The sequence below is a fragment of the Podarcis melisellensis genome (genome assembly GCF_964234715.1).
Source record: "Podarcis melisellensis genome assembly, chromosome: 8".
Lineage (NCBI taxonomy): Eukaryota > Metazoa > Chordata > Lepidosauria > Squamata > Lacertidae > Podarcis > Podarcis melisellensis.
The window spans coordinates 30,108,534-30,129,492 of NC_138540.1; the positions used below are offsets into that span (position 1 = coordinate 30,108,534).

General features: G+C 44.2%; 1 protein-coding gene across 1 annotated transcript in view; it reads left to right on the forward strand.

Annotated features, from left to right (window-relative positions):
- Positions 1–505: 505 nt before the first annotated feature.
- The window catches only part of RHPN2 (rhophilin Rho GTPase binding protein 2), a 39,189-nt gene continuing 18,735 nt past the window's right edge, over positions 506–20,959 (forward strand). Inside the window, exons 1-4 of the mRNA XM_081922628.1 lie at positions 506–609; positions 12,941–13,056; positions 15,511–15,639; positions 18,145–18,220. Coding sequence (XP_081778754.1) covers positions 541–609; positions 12,941–13,056; positions 15,511–15,639; positions 18,145–18,220 — 390 coding nt within the window. The 5' untranslated portion in view covers positions 506–540. The remainder of the gene's footprint in view (positions 610–12,940; positions 13,057–15,510; positions 15,640–18,144; positions 18,221–20,959) is intronic.

The window sequence follows — 20,959 nt, forward strand, 5'->3', positions numbered from 1 at the left end:
CCTGGTTCTACAGAATTCAGAAGGACACAAATAGTGTCGCTTGGGGGGTTGCGGAATCGGGTTCCTGGCTGGTGTTTCCCCAGAGTTTTGCATGGCAAATCGGCTGCTTGAATCTGCGTCACTTTCGGTAAAAACTCTCCTTGGCGCATCAGCTGAGGAGCCTCCCTCTGCCTGTTGTTAGGGAGAGGAAAGCTGCCGCTCCCTGCACACCCCGAGGTGTCTCTGTTGACTCTCCCAAGGGCTGGCTCAGCTGTCCTGATAGCGCCGTTGCTAAGAGCGGACTCCGCCTGGCTCCACAAATACACAGGAGATCCGAGGAGGCGGTCCCTCCCTCCCTCCACCCCGATCTCCCGTGGGCTTCCCCAGGTAGAGGTAGAGGAGGAGGAGCGACGGAAGGCGAGGGGATCGAGAGTGCAGACGGGATCCGGGCTCTCTCAGACAGACATTCATCGCCTGGACGGTGCGCAGCGCAGCGCCGGCGAGCCAGACTCCGCGAGCAAGGACGAGGTGGGAATTACTCCGGACTCTGCTGCTCTGGCTATGACGGACGCGTTGTTGCCCTCGGGCTGCCGGGCGGCGGACCAGAGGGGAGACTGCTACTTTCGAAAGGTAAGTCGAGGCAAAAGCATCGCGGCGACAGGTGGGTGGGTGGCAGGCATCGCGCACCCCCCCCCCACGGCTCTCCGTAGGCAAGGCGCAGCGCGATTGAATCTGTCTGCCACCCCGATCTATACTTTGCGCCCTGATGAGCCCTTTGCTCCGCCAGGAATTTGGAAAGGGAGGCGGTTACGCTGTTGCCTGTATATAGTCAAAACTTTTATTTGGCTTTTTGAAGGGTGTTTTAGGTGTGGTGGGGAGGCTCGGGGGGGGGGCTTGAATTGTGTGGTTGAATGTATTAGCTTATCTGCCTAGAGCAAGTTGATAATAGCAGTAGTTATCTTATGGAAACATAAATGACCGTGAGAGGGCAATTAGCAGTTGTTGAAATTGTTGAAGACATTGCTGCCTTCTGGAAGGAGCGTGCATAATCTTTAGAGTTGCTGCCGTTTTCCCTAGCAGGGCTACCTTGTCCATAATAGTGTCTCATAGCTGTCAACGTTTCCCTTTTTTAAGGGAAATTTCCTTATTCGGAATAGGATTCCTCGTAAGAAAAGGGAAAAGTTGACAGCTATGAGTGTCTGGACATAAAAAAATTCAACAGGGACAGATGTCCCCAGCAGGGAACGGTTATGCTGGGAACAGCTGTTAGCTCTTATCAGAGGAAATACAGAGAGAAAAAGAGAGCACAGTTCTACATATGTTTACTCAAAAATAACTGCCACAGTGTTCAGTGAGGCTTTCTCACAAGTAAACATATATAGGATTGTAGCCACAAGTACATAGGCATAGCCAAGGGGGGCAGGGAAGGGCCCTGCCCCCCTAAATAAATAAAATTCAATAAAAATACATAGCAAACTGACATTCTTCCCCACCCCCAACAAAAGGTCTGTCCCACTTAACAAAAATCCTGGCTACGCCCATACACAAGTAACTGCTAACATTTACCAAATGAAAAAATTATTTGTTTGTATCCAACCAAATCCTGCCTTCTATTTTTGTTAGCGCTTGTGGAAGTTATTCACATTGAACTCAATAGTACCTACTCCCAGTTTTTATTGGTTGGGAAGTTTTTAATGTTTGATGTTTTATTATGTTTTTATATGTGCTGGAAGCTGCCCAGAGTGGCTGGAAAACCTACCCAGATGGGTGGGGTATAAATAAATAAATTGTTAATTTTATTGCAATAATAATAATAATAAACTCCCAGTTTTTAAGTGTACATAGGATTGCAACTTTCACCTTCATAACGTATTTTTTTCTAATGCCTAGAGAGCCCATAGTTTTATATTTCAAAACTGTGTGTGTGAGAGAGAAATCTATTGCCCTCAAAATTTCAGAAGGTAGAAACTCATTATAGCGTAGGATTTATTCAATCCTATTATAAAACAAGGAAGCTGTTATTATACCATCCAAATAGGTACAATTTGATAGTTTGCTGCAGTGTTAGGTACTAATTTGGTACATTCCAGCGCTAGGTACATCTAAGTAAGAAAACAAGTAGTAAGCAACCTCTTTAATAGATTGGATGGCATGGTGTATTCCTCCCATTTTGGAGGCTGCTGCAATTATCAGAATCTGATGCAGAAGTGACCTCTGACCTTTGCTACTCTTGTACTTTTAGATGGGAATCACAGCCTCTTTAAAAAATGTAGCATTGTCTCCACCACCACCTCACCACCCCTTGCGGAAAATAAACTTGGCAGAGATTTCCAGAAGCCAGCTCAGCTTAATTTTTTACTAAAGTCTGCGTGTCTGCAGTTTGCAGACCAAACCAAGTGGGTGGTTTAGGGAACTAAAGTAAAGGTTTCTTTAATGCAAGCAGTTGTTGTTTTTTTAATTAAGTATTGCAGCCTACATTTCTAGACTAGCCCTCATGCAGTGGGATCCAGTGGCGTAGAGTGGGTTGTCAGCACCCGGGGCAAGGCAAGTAATTTGCGCCCCCTAACCCATGGATTTGCGCCCCCTAACCCGTGGATTTGCACCCCCTAACCCTAACCCCCAGATGTTGCGCCCGGTGCGGCCGGCCCCCCCTGCACCCCCCATGCTACGCCACTGGTGGGATCCACAAGCTGTTTCAGCAGGGGCGCTGGGGCTTAAAGCTGAGCCCAGGAGATGCAACTGTAGGTCAGTGGTAGAGCACTAACTTTGCATACAGAGGCACACAGGTTTGATCCCTGGCGTCTCCCGTTAAACTGGTCAGGTTTGTTGTGTGTATGGGGGAAAGACCCTGGATGAAGAACTGCTGCCAGTCAGAAGAGACGATACTGGGAAAGGTGGACAAATTATTTGACCCTATTAAAGGTGGCTTCTTGTGTCCCAGTCTGGGAATGTTTGAAACTCCATGATGCAGCCTCCACCTTGAGGCTAAGCAGGTCTGGGTCAGGTCTGGTCAATTCCAGGATGAGTTCTATGGAAGAAAGATGGGTTATAAATAAACAAAGTGGATCACAACTATAGCTTTGGTAAAATGGCTTGCAAACTTGATCACACCCCTTCCCCTCAAACATTCTTCTGACTCTGATGGGTTGTGAAGCTGGTCTGAAACTTGAGTTAACTTTAGCTAAAAACAGCTAATAAAGGGAACTGCTGGCCCCAGGCTTGTAAAGGGAAAGCTATTCAAAAGGAAACGCGATAAGGCATTTTAGATTAGGGCATTTTTCAGCCGGCTAAGAGCCTGACAATACAGCAGCTAGCCCCAGGTGAGTACTTAAAAGGTTTGTAAACCTCTCCCTGCATATCAGATTACCCAGGTTAAATTCAGGGCACTTCTGAAACTCTGGCAGCTCATTTTGTGAGCTCCCAACAGGTTTCATCAGGTGCCTCATCAGAAAGTTATGTAAGTGCTGCTATATGTGCGTGACTGAACCCTCTGCCCTTTTACAATGATTCTATGTAACATACCATCAGACCTAATAATGTGTAGATAGGGAACAATTTCCATTTTAAATAGTGGTACAAACATCAGAATTCCTGCATAGAAAGCACTTCGGTCTAGGAAGATGTAGGTAAAGGTAAAGGTAAATGACCCCTGGATGGTTAAGTCCACTCAAAGGCGACTATGGGGTGCAATGCTCATCTCACTTCAGGCCAAGGGAGCAGCTTTCCAGGTCATGTGGCCAGTATGACTAAACCGCTTCTGGTGCAACGGGACACCATGATGGAAACCAGAGCGCATGGAAACGCCGTTTACCTTCCTACCACCTATTTATCTACTTGCACTAGTGTGCTTTCAAACTGCTAGGATGGCAGAAGCTGGGACATTTCCCTGTAGAAAAATATATCCTACCTCAGCCCTGGGCAGATGTTATTTTCTAGTAATTGGGGGAGGCAGAGTTCCGCCATCTTCACATATTCTATCTTCTATTTCTTCATGAGAGTTGTGGAACCTGGGGACAACATTTTAGCCACCATGTGTTGTATTGAAGCATTTAACTACAAAGACCCAAGTTCAAATCCCTGCTCAGCCACAGAGATTTGATGTGGGTTTTCTGGGAAAGTTCGAATTTTAACATTTTCAATTTTCACCTGATTTTTTTCATGCCCTACAGCAGGGGTGGGAACAGGATCCCATCTGTGGGCCAGATCCTTATCTTTCGCACCCAGACAACTTTGAGGCCATCTGCCTGTCATTCACCTGACATGATAATCGTGGCTGACAACTGTCAAAGCTTAATGGCAGTGGTCATACCTGCCAGTCAGCTGAACCTCATTCAAAGCCTTGCTTTCGCCAATCAGCTGCATGCATAATCGTTAGCAAGGATCATGTTAAAAAAGAATCTAGGCTGATTTGTTTGTATATCTCATTAGAATCATGTATATGACAACTGAAATGATGCAAATGGCAGAGGTGGTGTTCTTGCTTTGGACTGGGCAGAGTCTTTTCATATCCATCAGAAGCAATCCTGATATTTGGAAAAAGAAACTTCCCCACCTGCCTCTTAAAGTAAAGCATGTGTAGTCATTTCATGTTGCACCAAATGGTCATAACAAAAATATTCGAGTTTCAGAATGGTAGCAATCAAATATAAAAATTTTCAGTAGAAACATTTGCATCAATAGAACATTAATATCTGTATCAGTCATTGCATAGGAGAAGTCTACAGTCAGTTGCGTATTGGGAAACTTTGGTCAAAATTTAGCTATGGTTCATGCAGAGCTAATCACTGAACTGATGGTGTCCTTATTAGGGTCTTTGAAGGTGGTAAAAGTTAACAGAGGAGGTGAGCTTTAAAGAGTTATCCAGAAAAAAAGAAACAAGTGCCCAATAAATGTTGAGATAATCTTAAAGGCAACAGTTGCATGTTCTCATATGGCAAAAAAAAGTCATGCTTTTAAAAGTAACCTAGTTTTGTTTTTCTTATGTAGATATGGTTGAGTATGAGATAGTTGGGAATTTCTCTTCAGGGGAGAAATTTAAAATCTATCTCGCATGAACTTTCAAGCTTTGGCAAATGTAGGCAAGAGGTGCCACTCACTGCAGCCCTGCGCCTGTTGGAGCAGATAGCTGAATGATTAATCACAGGGCATGACATGGCTGCATGGACAGTAGCTCCACTATGATGTGCAAACACACTCACCAGCAAGAAGCTGGAGCTGCTGACTTCCTTATTACTAAGTACGCAGCTATATATTTAGATGCAGGCAAGTGAGAAATTGACTCTGGAGAATGAGGGCTTTGAACATTTGTGACCAGTCTTCATCTTCACGTGGACAGTGCATGTGCCAGTGGGTGGGAAATGTTGAGTGCATTCCCCACATTTAGAAGAAAAAGAAAACCTGCACAAAGGAAAACAAGCTTTGGCTCAAATTCTGTTTGACTTTCTTATTTGCATTGCTCAGTTGAAACAGCTGGCAAGTGATCTTATTAACACTTTTCTTAGTGTGGATTCAATAATTAAGACACACTTTTTGATCACATTTAATTCCACCTTCATTTTTCCTGTGGCTTCTTTGCATTTGATTAAGTACTTGGGGAAGACTTTTAGAAATTTCCCTTAAACCCCCTATAAAGGTATGTTGGAATAATACTTGTTTTCCTATAGTGTTCCTCTTTTGAGCTCTGGAGGAAGCAAAGACATGAGAAAAAGGAATTCTTTCCTGATTTTTTAAAAGTCACAATGTTCCCTTTTACTTATAGAGCAGAGTATCAACCAGATACTGCTGGCAAAACAATCTCATGTAAGAAAGAGATGGAGAGAGAAAGGTGCATAGTTCTACAAGTTATAAAGCAAAGATTTCTAGTGAATTGTGTGTGACATATTCAGGGTGGGTGGCCTGCGACAAATCATTCACTGTTTTCTTTTTATTATCTGTGAAGCAGTAGTCCTAGTGACCTTTCTCACAGTGGAATTCAAGAAGAGCCATGTTGCATTGACCCCCCCCCCTCCCAGAGGCCTGTATACTCCAACATTTCTCTTTCCAACAGCAACCGGCCATATGTTTTTGGAAAAGCCCATGAGCAGGACGTAACTGCACCCACTTCCCCTGCTTCACCCCTTCCCAGCATCTGACAGACACTTGCAGAGGGAAAGTCTACACCCATAGGCTTCCTTGGAAGCTGGACCCTGTGCAATCAAGCAACCAGCTTCCATGAAACCTTATAGAGAGATGTGCATGCATAGGCTTTCCTCCTTCTGGTATCCATGACCAATGCGTGGACATCAGAGGTGAGCCAAAGGAAGCCATGTGACTCAGAGTTGAGGTCAGCAGTGTGATCATTGTCCCTAGTAACTATGTCAGGACCCCTTCACGTGTACAATGTGTGGAGCGGTCTAAAATATTGAAGAGATTCAGGGAACAGGTGCTTTAGTGTAGGTTGAGCTGCTGCAGGTGGTGCAGAAGCCCAAACAGAAATGACCCAGCTTCATTTTAGGAATGTGTTTGTTTGTCTGCTTTTTGAAAATTTTGAAAAGGAGAGAGAACTTTCTGTCCTTGCCCTTGTCAATGATTATACAGAAAGTGGAAGCTCTTAAATGGACCTCTATCTTTTTTTGAACATCCACCCATGCCTTTAAAGATGTAAATGTCAGCATACCTGCCAATTTTTATTTACACAGTCTCATGGAGTTTTCACACTTTTTATCTAAGGCAGGAACAGGTAACTTGTGGTTCTCTAGATATAATCATAATAAATTTTTATTTATATCCCGCCCTCCCCAGCCGAAGCCAGGCTCAGGGCGGCTAACAACAATAAAATAGCACAACATTCTAAAATCATTTCATTATAAAATTAATTCAAATCAAATTGATGGCAACCATTGGGCTAGAGTTCTGTGAAGATTGCCAAAGGAGGGAGTCATAAATGGATTACAGTTCCCAGCATCCCTAGCTATTGGCTAGGCTAGCTGCTGGGGCTAGCCTAAAAGTAGCTTGAGAGCCACAGGTCCCCCATCCCTAATCTAATAGGATCCACCATTGGTTCCCCCCCCCCTTTGCTTAAGGGCTCTCTGCTTGTCTAATTTTATGTGAATAGCGGCAGCCTGATAAAAGTGTGCATATGCAAACCATCTTACAGATTCCAAGCTTTTCCCAGCCTTTCTGCCTGGGAACCTGGAGGTATTCCTGCATTGCCTCTGGTGATTGATTGAAAGGCTTTTAACAGGCCCCAGTCAGGCTACTTTGCTAAAAGCTTGTGTTGGTAAGTTTGCCTCAGGCCTCTATGCTATGATCCACCTTCTGGCTGTCACAAATATGTATCAGATTTATGTAACTGTTATGTGCTGAGTACACACAGAAGGTGGTTATATATTAACTGCTGATTTTTAAATAGCCATTCAGCCCAATTCTGCTTGTACACAGAGGTTCCCTGTTATGTTCAGTGACACCATTCTGTGATAGGAATACATTGTCTTGCTGGCTCAGACTGAGGTCCATCTAATTCAGCATTCTTGTTTCAAGCAAGATGCCCTCTTGGGCCCAGGATATTTTGTTGCCTGAGGTGAAAGACTAGATGGCCCACCACCACCCCACATACAGAAGCCCCACAGAATGAACTGTAGAGTTGGAGGGTGCCCCGCAGGGCGTTAACCCAACTGTATGCTTGATGTAGGAGCTCTATAGCTGGACCAACTATAGAGGTGGCTGTCCAATCTCTGAAGACACCCAGGAAGGGAGAGTCCATTGCCTTGCTATGTAGCCATTCCTATGGTTGAATGAACAGTCTGCTGCCTCCCATAAAATTGTTGGACCCTTCTGTTTTTTAAAAGCCATCCAAGCTAGTGGCAATTGCCACATTTTGGGTTAGTGGAGTAGTATCACTCTGGTCGCATGAAGAATCAATTCCTTTCATCAGTTTCCTTGAATGACTGAAGTTTTCAACAGACATGGGAATGTAGAGGATACAAGCAAAGGGGTTAATGGAGCTCCCTGTTTGAGGAAACCTTTTTGTATTTGGGAATATTTGCTGTTTCAGTGTTTGTTTGCTCTGGAGGTAGGACAGTAACACAGGGTGGAGCAGAATGCCTCACTTTAACCATTGAGGCACACCCAGATTCAACTCTGTTTCAACTTCTCTGTGCCATTAACATGCATCTCAGCTTATCAGTTGTCAGCTTATAATGACATCATTTGAAATATCTCATCTACCAGCAGCACTGAATACATTCAGTACTGTACCTCTTCCGCTGAATAATCTGGCAATCAGAGCTTTGTTAATGATGTCACAACTGCAGCTTCCAATTTTGAAATCCAACACTGTCAGTGTTTAATGGAGAGTCTGTGTGGAAGTGGATGGGTATATCTGGCTTCTGTTTATACTGTGTAAGTACAAGGTGTTACATCTTTTGCTTTTCCAGATTTGCTAGCAGCACCATCAATTATCACATTATGCAGTTAAGAGTGGGATATTGCCTAAGCAGGGTCAGCTTATTGCTAACTTCTGAGAGCCCTGGCTATGAAGCAATCTGTACACTTGAGAAATAAATATGAGAATACTGGCGGTTTATGTCTCTCTCTCTCTCCAGGTGAAATCAGTTGCACAACAGCCAGACTCTTCCCTCCTGCCCCTGTTTACAGAATAAGAATCTTAAGGGCAGCTTTTAAGTATTTTGGGCTGCTAGAATTCCAGTATATATCCATTCTTACAATAAATGTGGGATCTACATCAGGGGTGAGGAATCTGTGGCCCTCCAGGTATTGTTGGAAAGCCAGTGCCTCTCAGTGCCAGGCAGCCTGGCAAATGGTCATATATGGTTGTTGTTGTTGTTCCGCAACATCTAGACTAGGCTATAGAGACACAGGGAGATCCTTATTCCGCCCAGATGCATCTAAGCCCAGTGCCACCTAGTGATTAAAATCTGATTACCCTTTCCTCTGAGGCATTGCGGGCAAGGTCACCAGGAAAGTTCTGGTGCCATCACCGTGATGGTGGCAAACTGCTTCCCCACCCTCTTTTTCAGATAATGTTAAATAGTAAAGGTAAAGGTAAAGGGACCCCTGACCATTAGGTCCATTCGTGACCGACTCTGGGGTTGATGCGCTCATCTCACTCTACAGGCCAAGGGAGCTGGCGTTTGTCCGCAGACAGGTCATGTGGCCAGCATGACTAAGCCGCTTCTGGCGAACCAGAGCAGCGCACAGAAACGCCGTTTACCTTCCCGCCGGAGTGGTACCTATTTATCTACTTGCACTTTGACATGCTTTTGAACTGCTAGGTTGGCAGGAGCAGGGACCAAGCAACGGGAGCTCACCCCGTCATGGGGATTCGAACCGCCAACCTTCTGATCAGCAAGTCCTAGGCTCTGTGGGTTAACCCACAGCGCCACCTAGTAGTTTGCTGCTATTACAGAAAACTGGCACAGGTGCTAAGCAAGACCTGGAGTGCCCACATCACTACTTTGCTTTGCAGCTAGCAGACAGTTGAGCTGGGGTAGGCAGCAGTGGCATACAATGATTTGTTGCTGAATGGAGGGATGGGGGAACACAAGCCGCTGTGCCTCCCAGCCTGCTGCCTGAGCCATGTAGCTTCACATTGTTCATGGCAGGGCTGGCCCTGCTCACCCTGATCCTTCTCTGGCTAGAGATGTTGGGGATTCACTTGGGAAAGTGTCTCTGCCAGTGAGCTGCGCTCCATTACCTATGTTGAAATACATACAGCAGAGCTTGGATTCAATATTGCTTTTCTCCCTACAGGGCAAGGCCTGAGCATGTAAACTTGAGATTTTTATTGGGTTGAGATTTCCCCCCTGGAAGGAGCGCCTCAAGCAGGCCCACAGATTTTGCATTTCCACTCTCCCTTGTACTTGGTTTCAGAGAGCAAAGCTCATCAGTAACAAGAGATTAATTCACGGTGACATGTTGTTCAGGCAGTTTGGCAAACATGAAGCTTCCTAGAGATGATTATGCAAGTTTTTGGGCCAATTTGCATACATACTCCAACCGTCCCTATTGGTCAGGGACGGCCCCTGTTTTCACAAATATGTCCCTGGGAAAACTCTGCTCCTGTTTTCCCCACTTTAGGGACACATCTTATTGAGATTCGGTTAGTGTGAGTTGTGACATTTGGCATGCTTCAGGTCTGTGGAAGTTAACATCTCTGTGTTGTATTCAATTGACTAAGTCTGGATCCACCTCTTTGAATTAAGGGCATGGATGTATCTGTGTGTCTAATGTGTGCATACATACACATGTGAACTTTAAGGTTCCTGTGCTGGTGAAGCTCAGTTTGAAATGGCAGGCAACTAAATGACCAAACATCTTACTGGTTTTGAGAATAGTCCAGGGCATTCTGTTATAGAGTAAATAAATATAGACTTGAGATTTAGAATGGAAGAGCCATAGTTTCATGTGATGAGAATGAGCCACGATGAGCCCCTGGCTCATGTATTTCTCTTCTTTCCCACCTCCAGCCCAGCTGTGAAGAGGACTTTGAAAACTTTTGCTTCTGCTTTAGGTTTAAATTAACCGCAACTTGTTTTGTTGCCCATGCTATGTTTTTGCATTACATCCAAATGTAGTAAATGCATAATTTGGAATTAGGCAGTAATCACTTGCAATTATGATGGAGGTGTTGCTGGCTTGCTCCTCTTTTCATATTTGCAGTGTTGGTGGGTGTGCTTTTCAGACTTCATCAACATCACAGAATGAATTAGTCCCATTAATGAATGAAGAACATCAGGTGATGCTTTTAGTCTCAACGCCTACGATATATGTTTCTTCCAAGAGCCCCAGCATTTGCTGAAATTGGACTTCATGTAGAGGTTTAGAACACTGTGTTTCCTGGAGAAAAAAACTGTTGCAGGATGTGTTGGTGATTAGGCAATTATTCTGTCATTGGGTTAAACAAAGACATGATTTAGACTTAAGACTTTGAATGCTGAACAAGTTATGGAGACAAGGTGCCTAAGCAACCCACCGGTCTTGTGAGAGAGTTATCCTAGGTACACATCCAAGAAATTGCAACTTAAGCAACAATCCTGTGCAATGCTGATAGCCAGGTTATCCTAGCTCTTCGAAATGTCCATTTTTTCCTGAAACACTATATATCATGAGTGTTACTAATTTCAGCTAACTCCAGCTCTGTGGAAAGGAAGCAGACTCACCATGAGACAGGGTTGCCCATCCACTCTAGACAATATTATTTTTATGTAAATATTTATAAACTGCACTTTCATAAAAAATACAAGCATACAAAATGGTAATAAAACACCAGTAACAACATAATACTAGCTGGTAAGAAGAAATCAACATTGCAAAGGCCTCCTTGAATAATAACATTTTTAGGAGACATCTAAAGGAAGGCAGGAATGATTCTTGCTGAACCTCTACCTGTTTCGGGAGTTCCAACAGGACAGTCCTCAGCCAATCTTTCTCGCAATATCTGCAATGTAGTGTCACTCTGAGGCTTTATGGGAAATTAAACTGTTTGTCTGATGCTGCCAGGTTAGACCCACAGTTGTAAGCCCATCTGTGGGGCCTTGCTGGAGGACTTTTGCTATGGGTCCTCTCGAACTGTTCCAAACAAGGCCCCTAAAACTTGAAACAAGCATCAGATACCAGCCTTTTCTTGGTCTCAAGGCCTTGTTCCCATGACTGGGTTTGCTCTTAAACAAACCCTTTTAACTTTGTTCTGCAGTCATAATAATATTTGAACTTCTTATCCACCTGTAAGAGGATTTTGACCACAAAAATGAAAACACTTTATCAATATAGCAGAAGCGGAATGCCTTCTGGTTTTCTTTGTGAGATTGCACCAGGAATGCAAGCAGATGTTTCTTTTTAATCTAATCAAAATTTTGTAATTGAACGTTGAAGGAAAACACACCCCGTACTGAAAGTCCTTATGAAGCTCTCATATACACAGCCATGTTTTCAACCATCTGGAAAGCCAGTAATGGAAAGAGATTTCAGATTTCTATTTGCTAGCATTTTGTTTTATTTAAATGGATTGTTGCTCATTGTTCTGAAAACTTTTGGGATGAAGGGTGGGATATAAATCTTAATAATATTAATACTAATGACCTCCTATTGCTTGAACCTGCCCACCAACTGCCTTCCTCTTCCAATGTATTCTATTGCTAAGATGGGTGTGGTTGGCAGGGACTGGGAGCAGAGCCTTCTTTAGCATAACCCAAGAAAGAAATACAGTGGTACCTCGGGTTGCATACATTTCGGGTTACATACGCTTCAGGTTACAGACTCCGCTAACCCAGAAATTGTGCTTCAGGTTAAGAACTTTGCTTCAGGATAAGAACAGAAATTGTGCTCTGGCGGCGCAGCAGCAGCGGAAGGCCCCATTAGCTAAAGTGGTGCTTTAGGTTAAGAACAGTTTCAGGTTAAGTACGGACCTCTGGAATGAATTAAGTCCTTAATCTGAGGTACCACTGTACCAGCAGACTTGTAGGCACCCCAAGGTTTGCAGAGCTATGAAATAAATCTGTGGAAAAAGACAACTTCTAAGGGGGGGGAATAGAAACCCCCAAACAACCCTCCAACAGAGGGCTGACTGTTGGAGGGTTTGGAAAAAGAAAGCCAGGAGGGCAAGATGATAGAATGCAATGTCCTGATCACAAGCTCCACACGCTGCAGCATTTTGTTGCAGGCTCCACTTGTTACTGTGTGAGGCATGCTTGGAGTCACAGAAGTATTTGTAGAATATTTATAAAGGACAGAAGCTACTGGCAAAGGCTGTAGAGAGATCTTGGCTTGGGTCAAAGATGCAACTCCCCTTTGCTTCCTCTTTAGCAAGAGGATTGGGAAACACTGTTTTGGATGACACATATGGTTTTTTTTTATTATTTAAAAAATGTGGAGATCAGGGTTATCTGCTTAGGGAGGTGTCCATTCATTCTTTAGTTCTTTGCTCATCCACTTTTGATAAATGATGTGTGCTTCTGTAATCCAGGGATGCAACCCTCTTGCGGAGACTGGACGGAGCAAACTGCAGAACCAAAGAGCAGTCCTCAACCAGCAGATACTGAAGGCGGTGAGGATGAGAGCTGGCGCTGAAAACCTCCTCCGGTATGTTCCCACGACTTCCCTCCTCCCTCTGCCCACAGCCCCAGAATGCAGCCTTTGTTCTATCCAACAGGAGCAGCCTCTGATTCCCAGCCAGCTGCCCAGGGACTCCCAACATCTCACGGAAGAAATTGTAGCTGGGAATAATCCTGCATGTAGACTCCATGTAGTATTTTTAGACTTTCATCTATCGGAAATCTGTCTGCTCTAAAAGCTCTCCCTTGCTTTTCTTTACACATGTTTTGTTTTGTTTAAAAGAAATCACATTTATTTATGTACTGCCTTTCCATTTAAAAGAACTCACTCAGTCTTTACTCCAAACTGCATAACAGAAATAATGAAAAAGCAATCTTAAACAGATACAACGTCAGCATTTCTAACAAACACAGTAATGGATAATTTCATAACTATCTTTTGATGCCATAATAATTAATTGAATAAAAATATTTTTTTCAGCGGTAGGGAGCAGCTAGGATAGCTCAATACACAATATGATTTCAATATTTCAAACAATTCATTTCATAAATGTAATGGCTTGGGTTCTAAGATAAAGTAACTTAAGAAAGTTTGCGGAAGGAAAGTTTCTCATCCGTTCCTTCTTCATGCAACCTGACTGGAGGTTTGGCGGCCCTCATTTGCTGAGCAAAGTGGGATCAGGCACAGGGACCATCCCAAACAAAGTGGCACAGAAGTGAGGTGGGGAGACATTCCTTCCCCAAACCTTCTTAATTTAACTTGGGATCCAAGCAGACATCTGAAAGCTGTGCATGTTGCTGTTTGCTAATGGTGTTTGTTAGCCTTGTTTGTTGCTTGTTACTCAGCAATTTCCAGAGAACTTGCGGTACATTTTAATAACATAAGTATACATGAAATACATTATCATGTTGACACATTCATACAAAAACCTATGCAATTAATTTAAAATATGCAAAACAGTCCTTTCCCCAGACAACCTTGGAAAGCTTTGACTACGCACGAGCAGCATTGTCATAGTCCATCAAAAGCCTGTAAAAAATGTAGCTATTAAAATGACTCCCTTTTATTAAAAGGTATCTAGTTCAGAGTTTTGAAGCTGAAACCATAGCAAAAATATGAGCTAGTCCTGCCTGGAGAAGGTGAGGAGTTTGCAGATTTTAGCTGGGCATATTAAGCCTAGATTTGGCTGTGTATATGCTATGCCTTTCAAGCACATTCAAAGCACATTCACCCCCAAAGAATTCTGGTCATTGTAGCTTACCCTTCACAGAGTTAAATTTGCAGCAACGCTTAACAAACTGCAATGCCTGGAATTATTTGAGGGGTGAAATGTGCTTTAAAGTTTAAAGTATGATGTGTGTGCAACCTTTGCTGCTAGCAACTCCTCTGATCCATGCTGGGTCCTTGTACAAAGCCCAGCCTGGCACCATTTTGAAAGAAGTAAACCTTTCACTAAGGCCCTACCTTTAGAGAATGAAGCAGCTGCTCCAGGTGGGAGGGCAGGGACAGCAGAGAACTGCTCTTCCTGGGGGTCCCTGACCATTTCATCCTGATGGAGGGCTAAGCTGTTTGTGCTGTCTGGCTTGCCCTGTACTCTCTAAACTCTAGCCTGCTGCCCTCACATTCAGTGAAGGAGACAGTCCTGTCACCAGGGTTCAACAGCTGTTCTGGTAGAGTTGTGTGGGCGGCTACTATCTTGCCCTTTTTACCTCAGGTAGCAAAATGTATTGGGCAAACCCTAAGCGACAGCTTGAAAAGAAAAGAAAAGTGAGGGATAAATTGTAAGTTCTCTCTGCCACTCACCAACACTTGACGACCTGTCAACTGTATTTGTGGGCCTTGGCTACAGTGCTGTGGGTCAATGGAAACCATTGCCATTCAAAACCGCAGTGGAATTGTTAGGCAGGCCTATTGCTTTGTTTGTCTTCATCGGCTTAACAGTCATAACAATAGTATCTGTGCCACGAATATTGTCTTGAAAGCCATTCCACATTCTTTTCGTTTGGCAGTGGGCCATATCAGTTCTGAAACCGGAGTTTTTTCATGTCTGTTCTTAAGGGGGAAATCTCAGAAATGTAGAGAATGCCGGTGAGGCCCATTATACAATAAAGAGGCTGTCCTCAAAAGCGTTCTCAAAGGTGCAGCGCATAGTTAAACTATGTAACTAGCTCCCACGGGAGGCAATGATGGCCACCAGCCTAGATGGCTTTAAAAGAGGATTGGACACATTCATTGAGGGAGGTTAAGGCTATCAACAACGGCGAAACACTTCCTCCACAATAGGATGTAGCAATGCTTTTGAATACCAGCTGCAGGAAGCCGCAGGAGGGGAAAGTTCCCTTGTGTCCGAGTCCTTCTTCCCTTTGGGGTATCTGGTTGTCCTCTGTGAGAACAGGATGCTGGACTCTATGGGCCACTGGCCTGATCCAGCTGGCTCTTCTGGTGTTCTGACGTTCGTGTGTGCCTTTTTCTTCCTGGCAGGGCGACAACCAGCAACAAGGTGCGGGAGCAGGTGCTACTGGAACTCAGCTTCGTCAACTCAGACCTGCAGATCCTTAAGGAGGAGCTGGAAGGACTCAACATCTCTGTTGAGGTTTACCAGAACACAGAGTGAGTGGGGGAGGAGCTATTGTAGTATTGTTCCCCAGACAAGTATGCTACCTGTGAATGAAAAACACACACACAAAAACAAATATTTGTCTGGGGGGGGGGAATGCAGAGAACAAAGGTGCACAGGAGAGAGGCGAAAATATTCAGTTTGGTCTGGCTGTTGACTGAGGAGATTACAGCGGGTATTTACCTTCCTCCTTGGGAAAGGTATTAAAAGCAATTAATTCTGATCCCTAATCCTCAGAAATGCCTTCGAAGAGCTGGCTTGAATGGGGAGTGGCAGAGAAGGCCAGAACTAACTTCTCCTCTTGGTATTAAACTGCACAAAGCCAGCAGGCAAAGTGGGGCGCTGATTTGCAGCGAAACATTTAAAGCCAGGCTTTGCTCTTCTTTCGCTTTTCATAGTTATTTGTCCCTCTCATTTAATAATTTCTTTCTCGCCTAAATAAATAAATATTCCTCCCAGGGGTATACACTTTAATTCTCTTAAACTTCAAGCCCATTGTCAGCACTGTCACAAACATATATCCCAGCCTGCTTTTTAAAGACAATATACTGTAGCTCTGTTGTGCACCCCCATGCTTTTATTGCTGCTGTTGCTTTGCTTGATTGATCTTAACAGCCCACACTTTAGCATAGATTTAAGGGACATTTTGAAAAAGGTTGTGTGTGCTGCCAGTCAAAAATTGAGAAGTTTATTATTTCTCCCACTATGAGGTTGGCATTTCAAAGGGTCACAATGAGAGATTGAATTCCACCCTGCATTCATCTTAGAGCTGGCAGGAACACAGGTGCCCATGGAAATTTGTGCACAAACATGGCAAACTTAATAAAGATGGATCAGAGGGGAATGCCTCAGATCAACAAGCAAAGGGTTTGTTTTAATGTCGTGGTTAATGCCAGGGATTTGGTTTTGATTTCATGTGGCTCCCCCCTCCCTTTCTTTTTTCTCTGAGAGTGGTATGCCTCTGAATAACAACGACTGGTTTTGTAACCCGTTCTGCATCAGGTTGTTTATTTGTACATCAGTGATGAGGAGAAAGAAGGCTGGGAGGAAGGGAGCCTTAAACTACTTTGGCGGACTTGCATTTTTTTATGTGAAAATGCTGAGGGGTTGTATTTAAAAGAAGGCCTACCCACTGTCATGGAGCCCTTCCCTATGCTAGAGTTGAACAACACATTTGTATTGTATTGTATTGTATTTGCAGCATTTATACTCCATACTTTAACCAAAAAGGCTGTTTGAGTGGCTTACAAAAAACAGTGTTAAGATGGTTCCTGTCCTCAGGTTCACAATCTAGAAAGCCATGGCACACATAAGAGCATGAGAGCCTGCTGGATCAGGCCAATGGCCCATCTAGTTCAGTATCATGTTCCCACGGGGGCCAAACAGTTGCCTGTGGAAAACCAGCAAGCACGACCTGAGCACAAGAGCCCTCTCCCCTCCTGTGGTTTCCAGCAACCAGCATTCAGAAGCCTTGCTGCCTCCAACTCTTTGTGGCTACTGTCCATGATGGAGGCAGAGCAATAGCCATCATGGATAGTAGCCACAAAGAGCCCTCTCCTCCATGAGGAAAGGGAGGCAGAAGAAGCAATCTCCAGTCAGTGGCTTTATCTCTTGATAAAGAGCAGCCCCCTGCCCTCCCTGAAGCTCTCTTCCCAGATCAGATTCAGAAGTGGAGCAGGTAACAATGTCCAGACTGGGAGGATATGGCAGCTCCTGCCTCACAGTCCTCTCAGGCAGAGCTGGCTTGATGGCAGTTGGAATCATCACAGAATGATGGAGTCGCCCTCCTCCCTTGTCAATGTCAGTGCTGGCTCTAGCTGGCTCACCCTCCCTTGAAACGCTGCCCCCCTACCCGCGCAATTGGATTCAGGAGCTGAGTTGGTGACAACAACAGAACTGGTGACACACATACACCCATGGGTGTCCATAGAGGCCTTACTTGGTGCCTGCCGGGTCCCTTTCCTTGCTGAAACTAGGCTTTGAAAGAAGTGTTCTGTTCCCCATTAGAACAGGCTGAGTGGCATGTGTGCTTGGTGGCATGGAGTGGGTGGTGCCCACAGCAGTTCCCCCATTTTGTAAGTGTGGTCTCAGGGTTATAAAAGGTGGGCGACCCCTGAACCCGGAGGTCAACCTTAAGAGAAGTCGGCTTATGTCTGCCTATGAATGTCTGCCTATGTTTAACTCATTGCATGGCCTTGGGCAAGTCACTTCAACTTTCATCTCCACTTCCTCTTCTTTGAAATGAAAAGGATCACTGCCCACTGAAGCAGTTTGTTGGGAGGGTGAAGGAAGAGTTTGCAAACCACTTTTTGGTTTGCTTGCTTTTTAAATGATGCAATTGAGCCTATTGGGGTGTAGGTGTCAAACAAGCTAGTCTACACTTATGGGTACTATATAGAGGTTCACAGAACAACCACTTTCCTACATCAATTTGCGGTTTTTGAAAAGTTGGGGGAGGGAAAGCTTGATCTTAATCATCTTCTTTTTTTTTAACACAGGGAGGCTTTTAGCATTCCTCTGATACCGCTTGGCTTGAAAGAGACCAAAGAGGTTGACTTCGCAGTTCCTTTGAAGGTAGCGTTTCTACTAAGCAACTTTTAGTAGCAATATTTTACACCGGCAGGAAAAAGTATACACTGCAGATGTTGGGGTGATAAGACAGATTCAAATTCTCATTATGACTTAATTTGCTCTCCAGGGAAATGCTTAAAGAGAGATTTACAAGTCACAAAAGTTGGTTTAGGTTCACAATAAAAACCTTGATTTGACAGTGAATCTCAGGGTTTCATTGTTAAGAAAAATCTTGTAAATTTATCACTTCCACCTAGATTATTTCTAGCTCTTATGGTTAAGAGAATTTAAAGAAAAAAAGTTGCATGTTTTAAATTCCAAGAGCAGATTACAAATATGGGCCAGGCATTACCTTGTCTTTTGAGAAAAACAAGAATGTCTCATTCATGCTGTCATAACATTAAAATTGCACACTTCTTTGTGGTTTTTCTACTGTGCTAGTCCCACTGTGTCCAGAGATTGTGGTGGAGGCACTAGCGAAGAGCCATTTCTTTAGGAATATGGAGAGATGTTTTGCCCATAGGGGCCTTTCCTACCCTTATCAAATGTTACTGTTAATGCTGGATTTTCTCTCCTGCAGAAATGTGCAAGTCCACATGCATGAGCATTAATATACTACATAATGCACAGCCTGCCATTCCCCAGACTGGGGAGGCTCATTTTACGCAGCCAATAACATATTGTAGACACATAGGCGCCGACTCCATGGGGCCTGAGGGGGCCCGAGCCCCCTCAAAAATTCGTTTGGGGGGGGCTCTGCCCCCCCAATAATTTAAGAAAATTATTAGTTATATTATGCTTTGTAAAATCACAAAATTATGTCGGTATTTTTTATTTTCCTTGTTTGACGATAGTTACCTTTTAAAATACATTCAGTAATGAGTTAAAACAAAGCTACTCCCGATCTAGAGAGGGGGTGGGGTTGCGGGCTCTCGACCCATCAACAATTTCGCGGGGCTGGCGTCAGCCCCTCGAGAAGCGGGGATTCCCCCTAGCTCATTAGTATTCACCGCCCACGGCGGCAGCCAGTCGGCTGCCGCAAAGGGTGGACCCTCACAGGTTCACTTAAGGTCGGGGCAGCCCGGGGCTCGCCCCTTTCGTTCCCCCAGCAGCAGCGGTTTGGAGGTCTTGGGCCCCCCCAATATTTTTTATAAGTCGGCGCCCCTGTGTAGACACTTGTGCTATTTGAAGGTATATTTACGTGAAAGAACAAACCCCTTCCTTGGTTTTTAAAACAGCTCAAGACTGGCTGTTGCAGAGTAAATCAAAGCAGCATGAGGAACACGACTTGGGTCGATGGTCATATTCAGACAATCCTATTTTGCTTCATTAAGCTGAACTATAGAAAACCCTTTTGGCTGCACAATCAGTTCCATTGCACGATCTGACAAACCTAGACATCATCCATGAACTATAGTTTGCCACTGGGTAATATCCAATGTTATTTGCACAATACTAACTTGGGTCCATTAATTGCAATGGGTTGCTATCAATGTAGCATTAAGCAGATTGTTCCATTAGTGAAAGGACTTCTCCATACACAATGGAGCAATCTACCCCTCTCTTTCCCCTGTATGTCCTCTGTAAATCTGTTCTGGGGCTTCCCACAACTCTCTGGAGCAGATCGGAGGATGGTGGAAGGCACACACAGGGGGAGGACTCTCATTGTGCTAGTGCCCAGTGGGTTTACTTTAAGTAGAAATTCTTTGGTTACAACCCATTGTGTCCAAAATTGTAGTTAACAGCTTTGGGATGAGCCAGGGTGCTAAGCTATGGTTTAAAGTAGCCTTAATATCCTGACTTGTTTCAAAGCCCTTAATTTGTTGGTTTGGGTGACATTTAATGGAAGACTTCTTGGCAGAAGCCTGTTTGCCAGGATCATGCAAAGGTAGGAATGAAGGGACTGCTGGTGCTGAAATCTAAATGCAGCCACTATGAGGTTGGGGTGAGGGCAGTGAGTGTAACATGTTGGAGGCCATTGGTAGCCCTGCAGTGTAATAACCTAGATAAGGGCCCCAGAGTTCTGAGTTGACCAAGGCTGGTTTGTTGGCCTGTAGTTTTTAGCAAGTGGTAGACAGGTTTTACTGGCTTTACTGCAAGATCGTTGTGAGGTTTTATGGTTCTCTTTCCTAGACTGATCTCCTGATCTGCTTTTATGTGTGTGTATTGCCTTGCTCCACTGAATTGGTGGTATAAAAATTCCCTGTCTGCCCAAAGTAATTCCCACATGCCTTCTTATGAGCCAATCGCACACAAGACTGAAGAGCTCTGGTTTTAAATCTTCTTGGTACGAGTGAAACACCAAAGAAATCTCCAAAGAAATCTGAATGGAGAGCAGGCTTTGGCTCAGGCAGGTGGTTGTGACTTTTAATAGACTTTATTTCAAGTGCTTTTGCTGCTTCTGTGCAGTAAATGAATCACATAAACAACCCCCCTTTTGAAACAGGAAAGAGAGACAGAGGAGGACAGAGAAAGATTTATCAAGATTCTGTCTGGGGCACTAGGGAGCTGGGCAAATATTTACACCATGAATGAAATCAGGTTCTCCGCCCCTCTCCATGGCCATTCTCTCTCCCTCCAAATGAACCCACCCTCCCACAATGCTGTGCACATCTAGGTTTATTCTGCTAATTTACCCCCTGCCCCTTTCATTTTAAAATGCATAGTCCATTCTCAATAGTATTCTTGTGCCCTGAAAGGGATTATGAAACAGATGTGTGTGCAGGAAACCCTGTCTTTGCC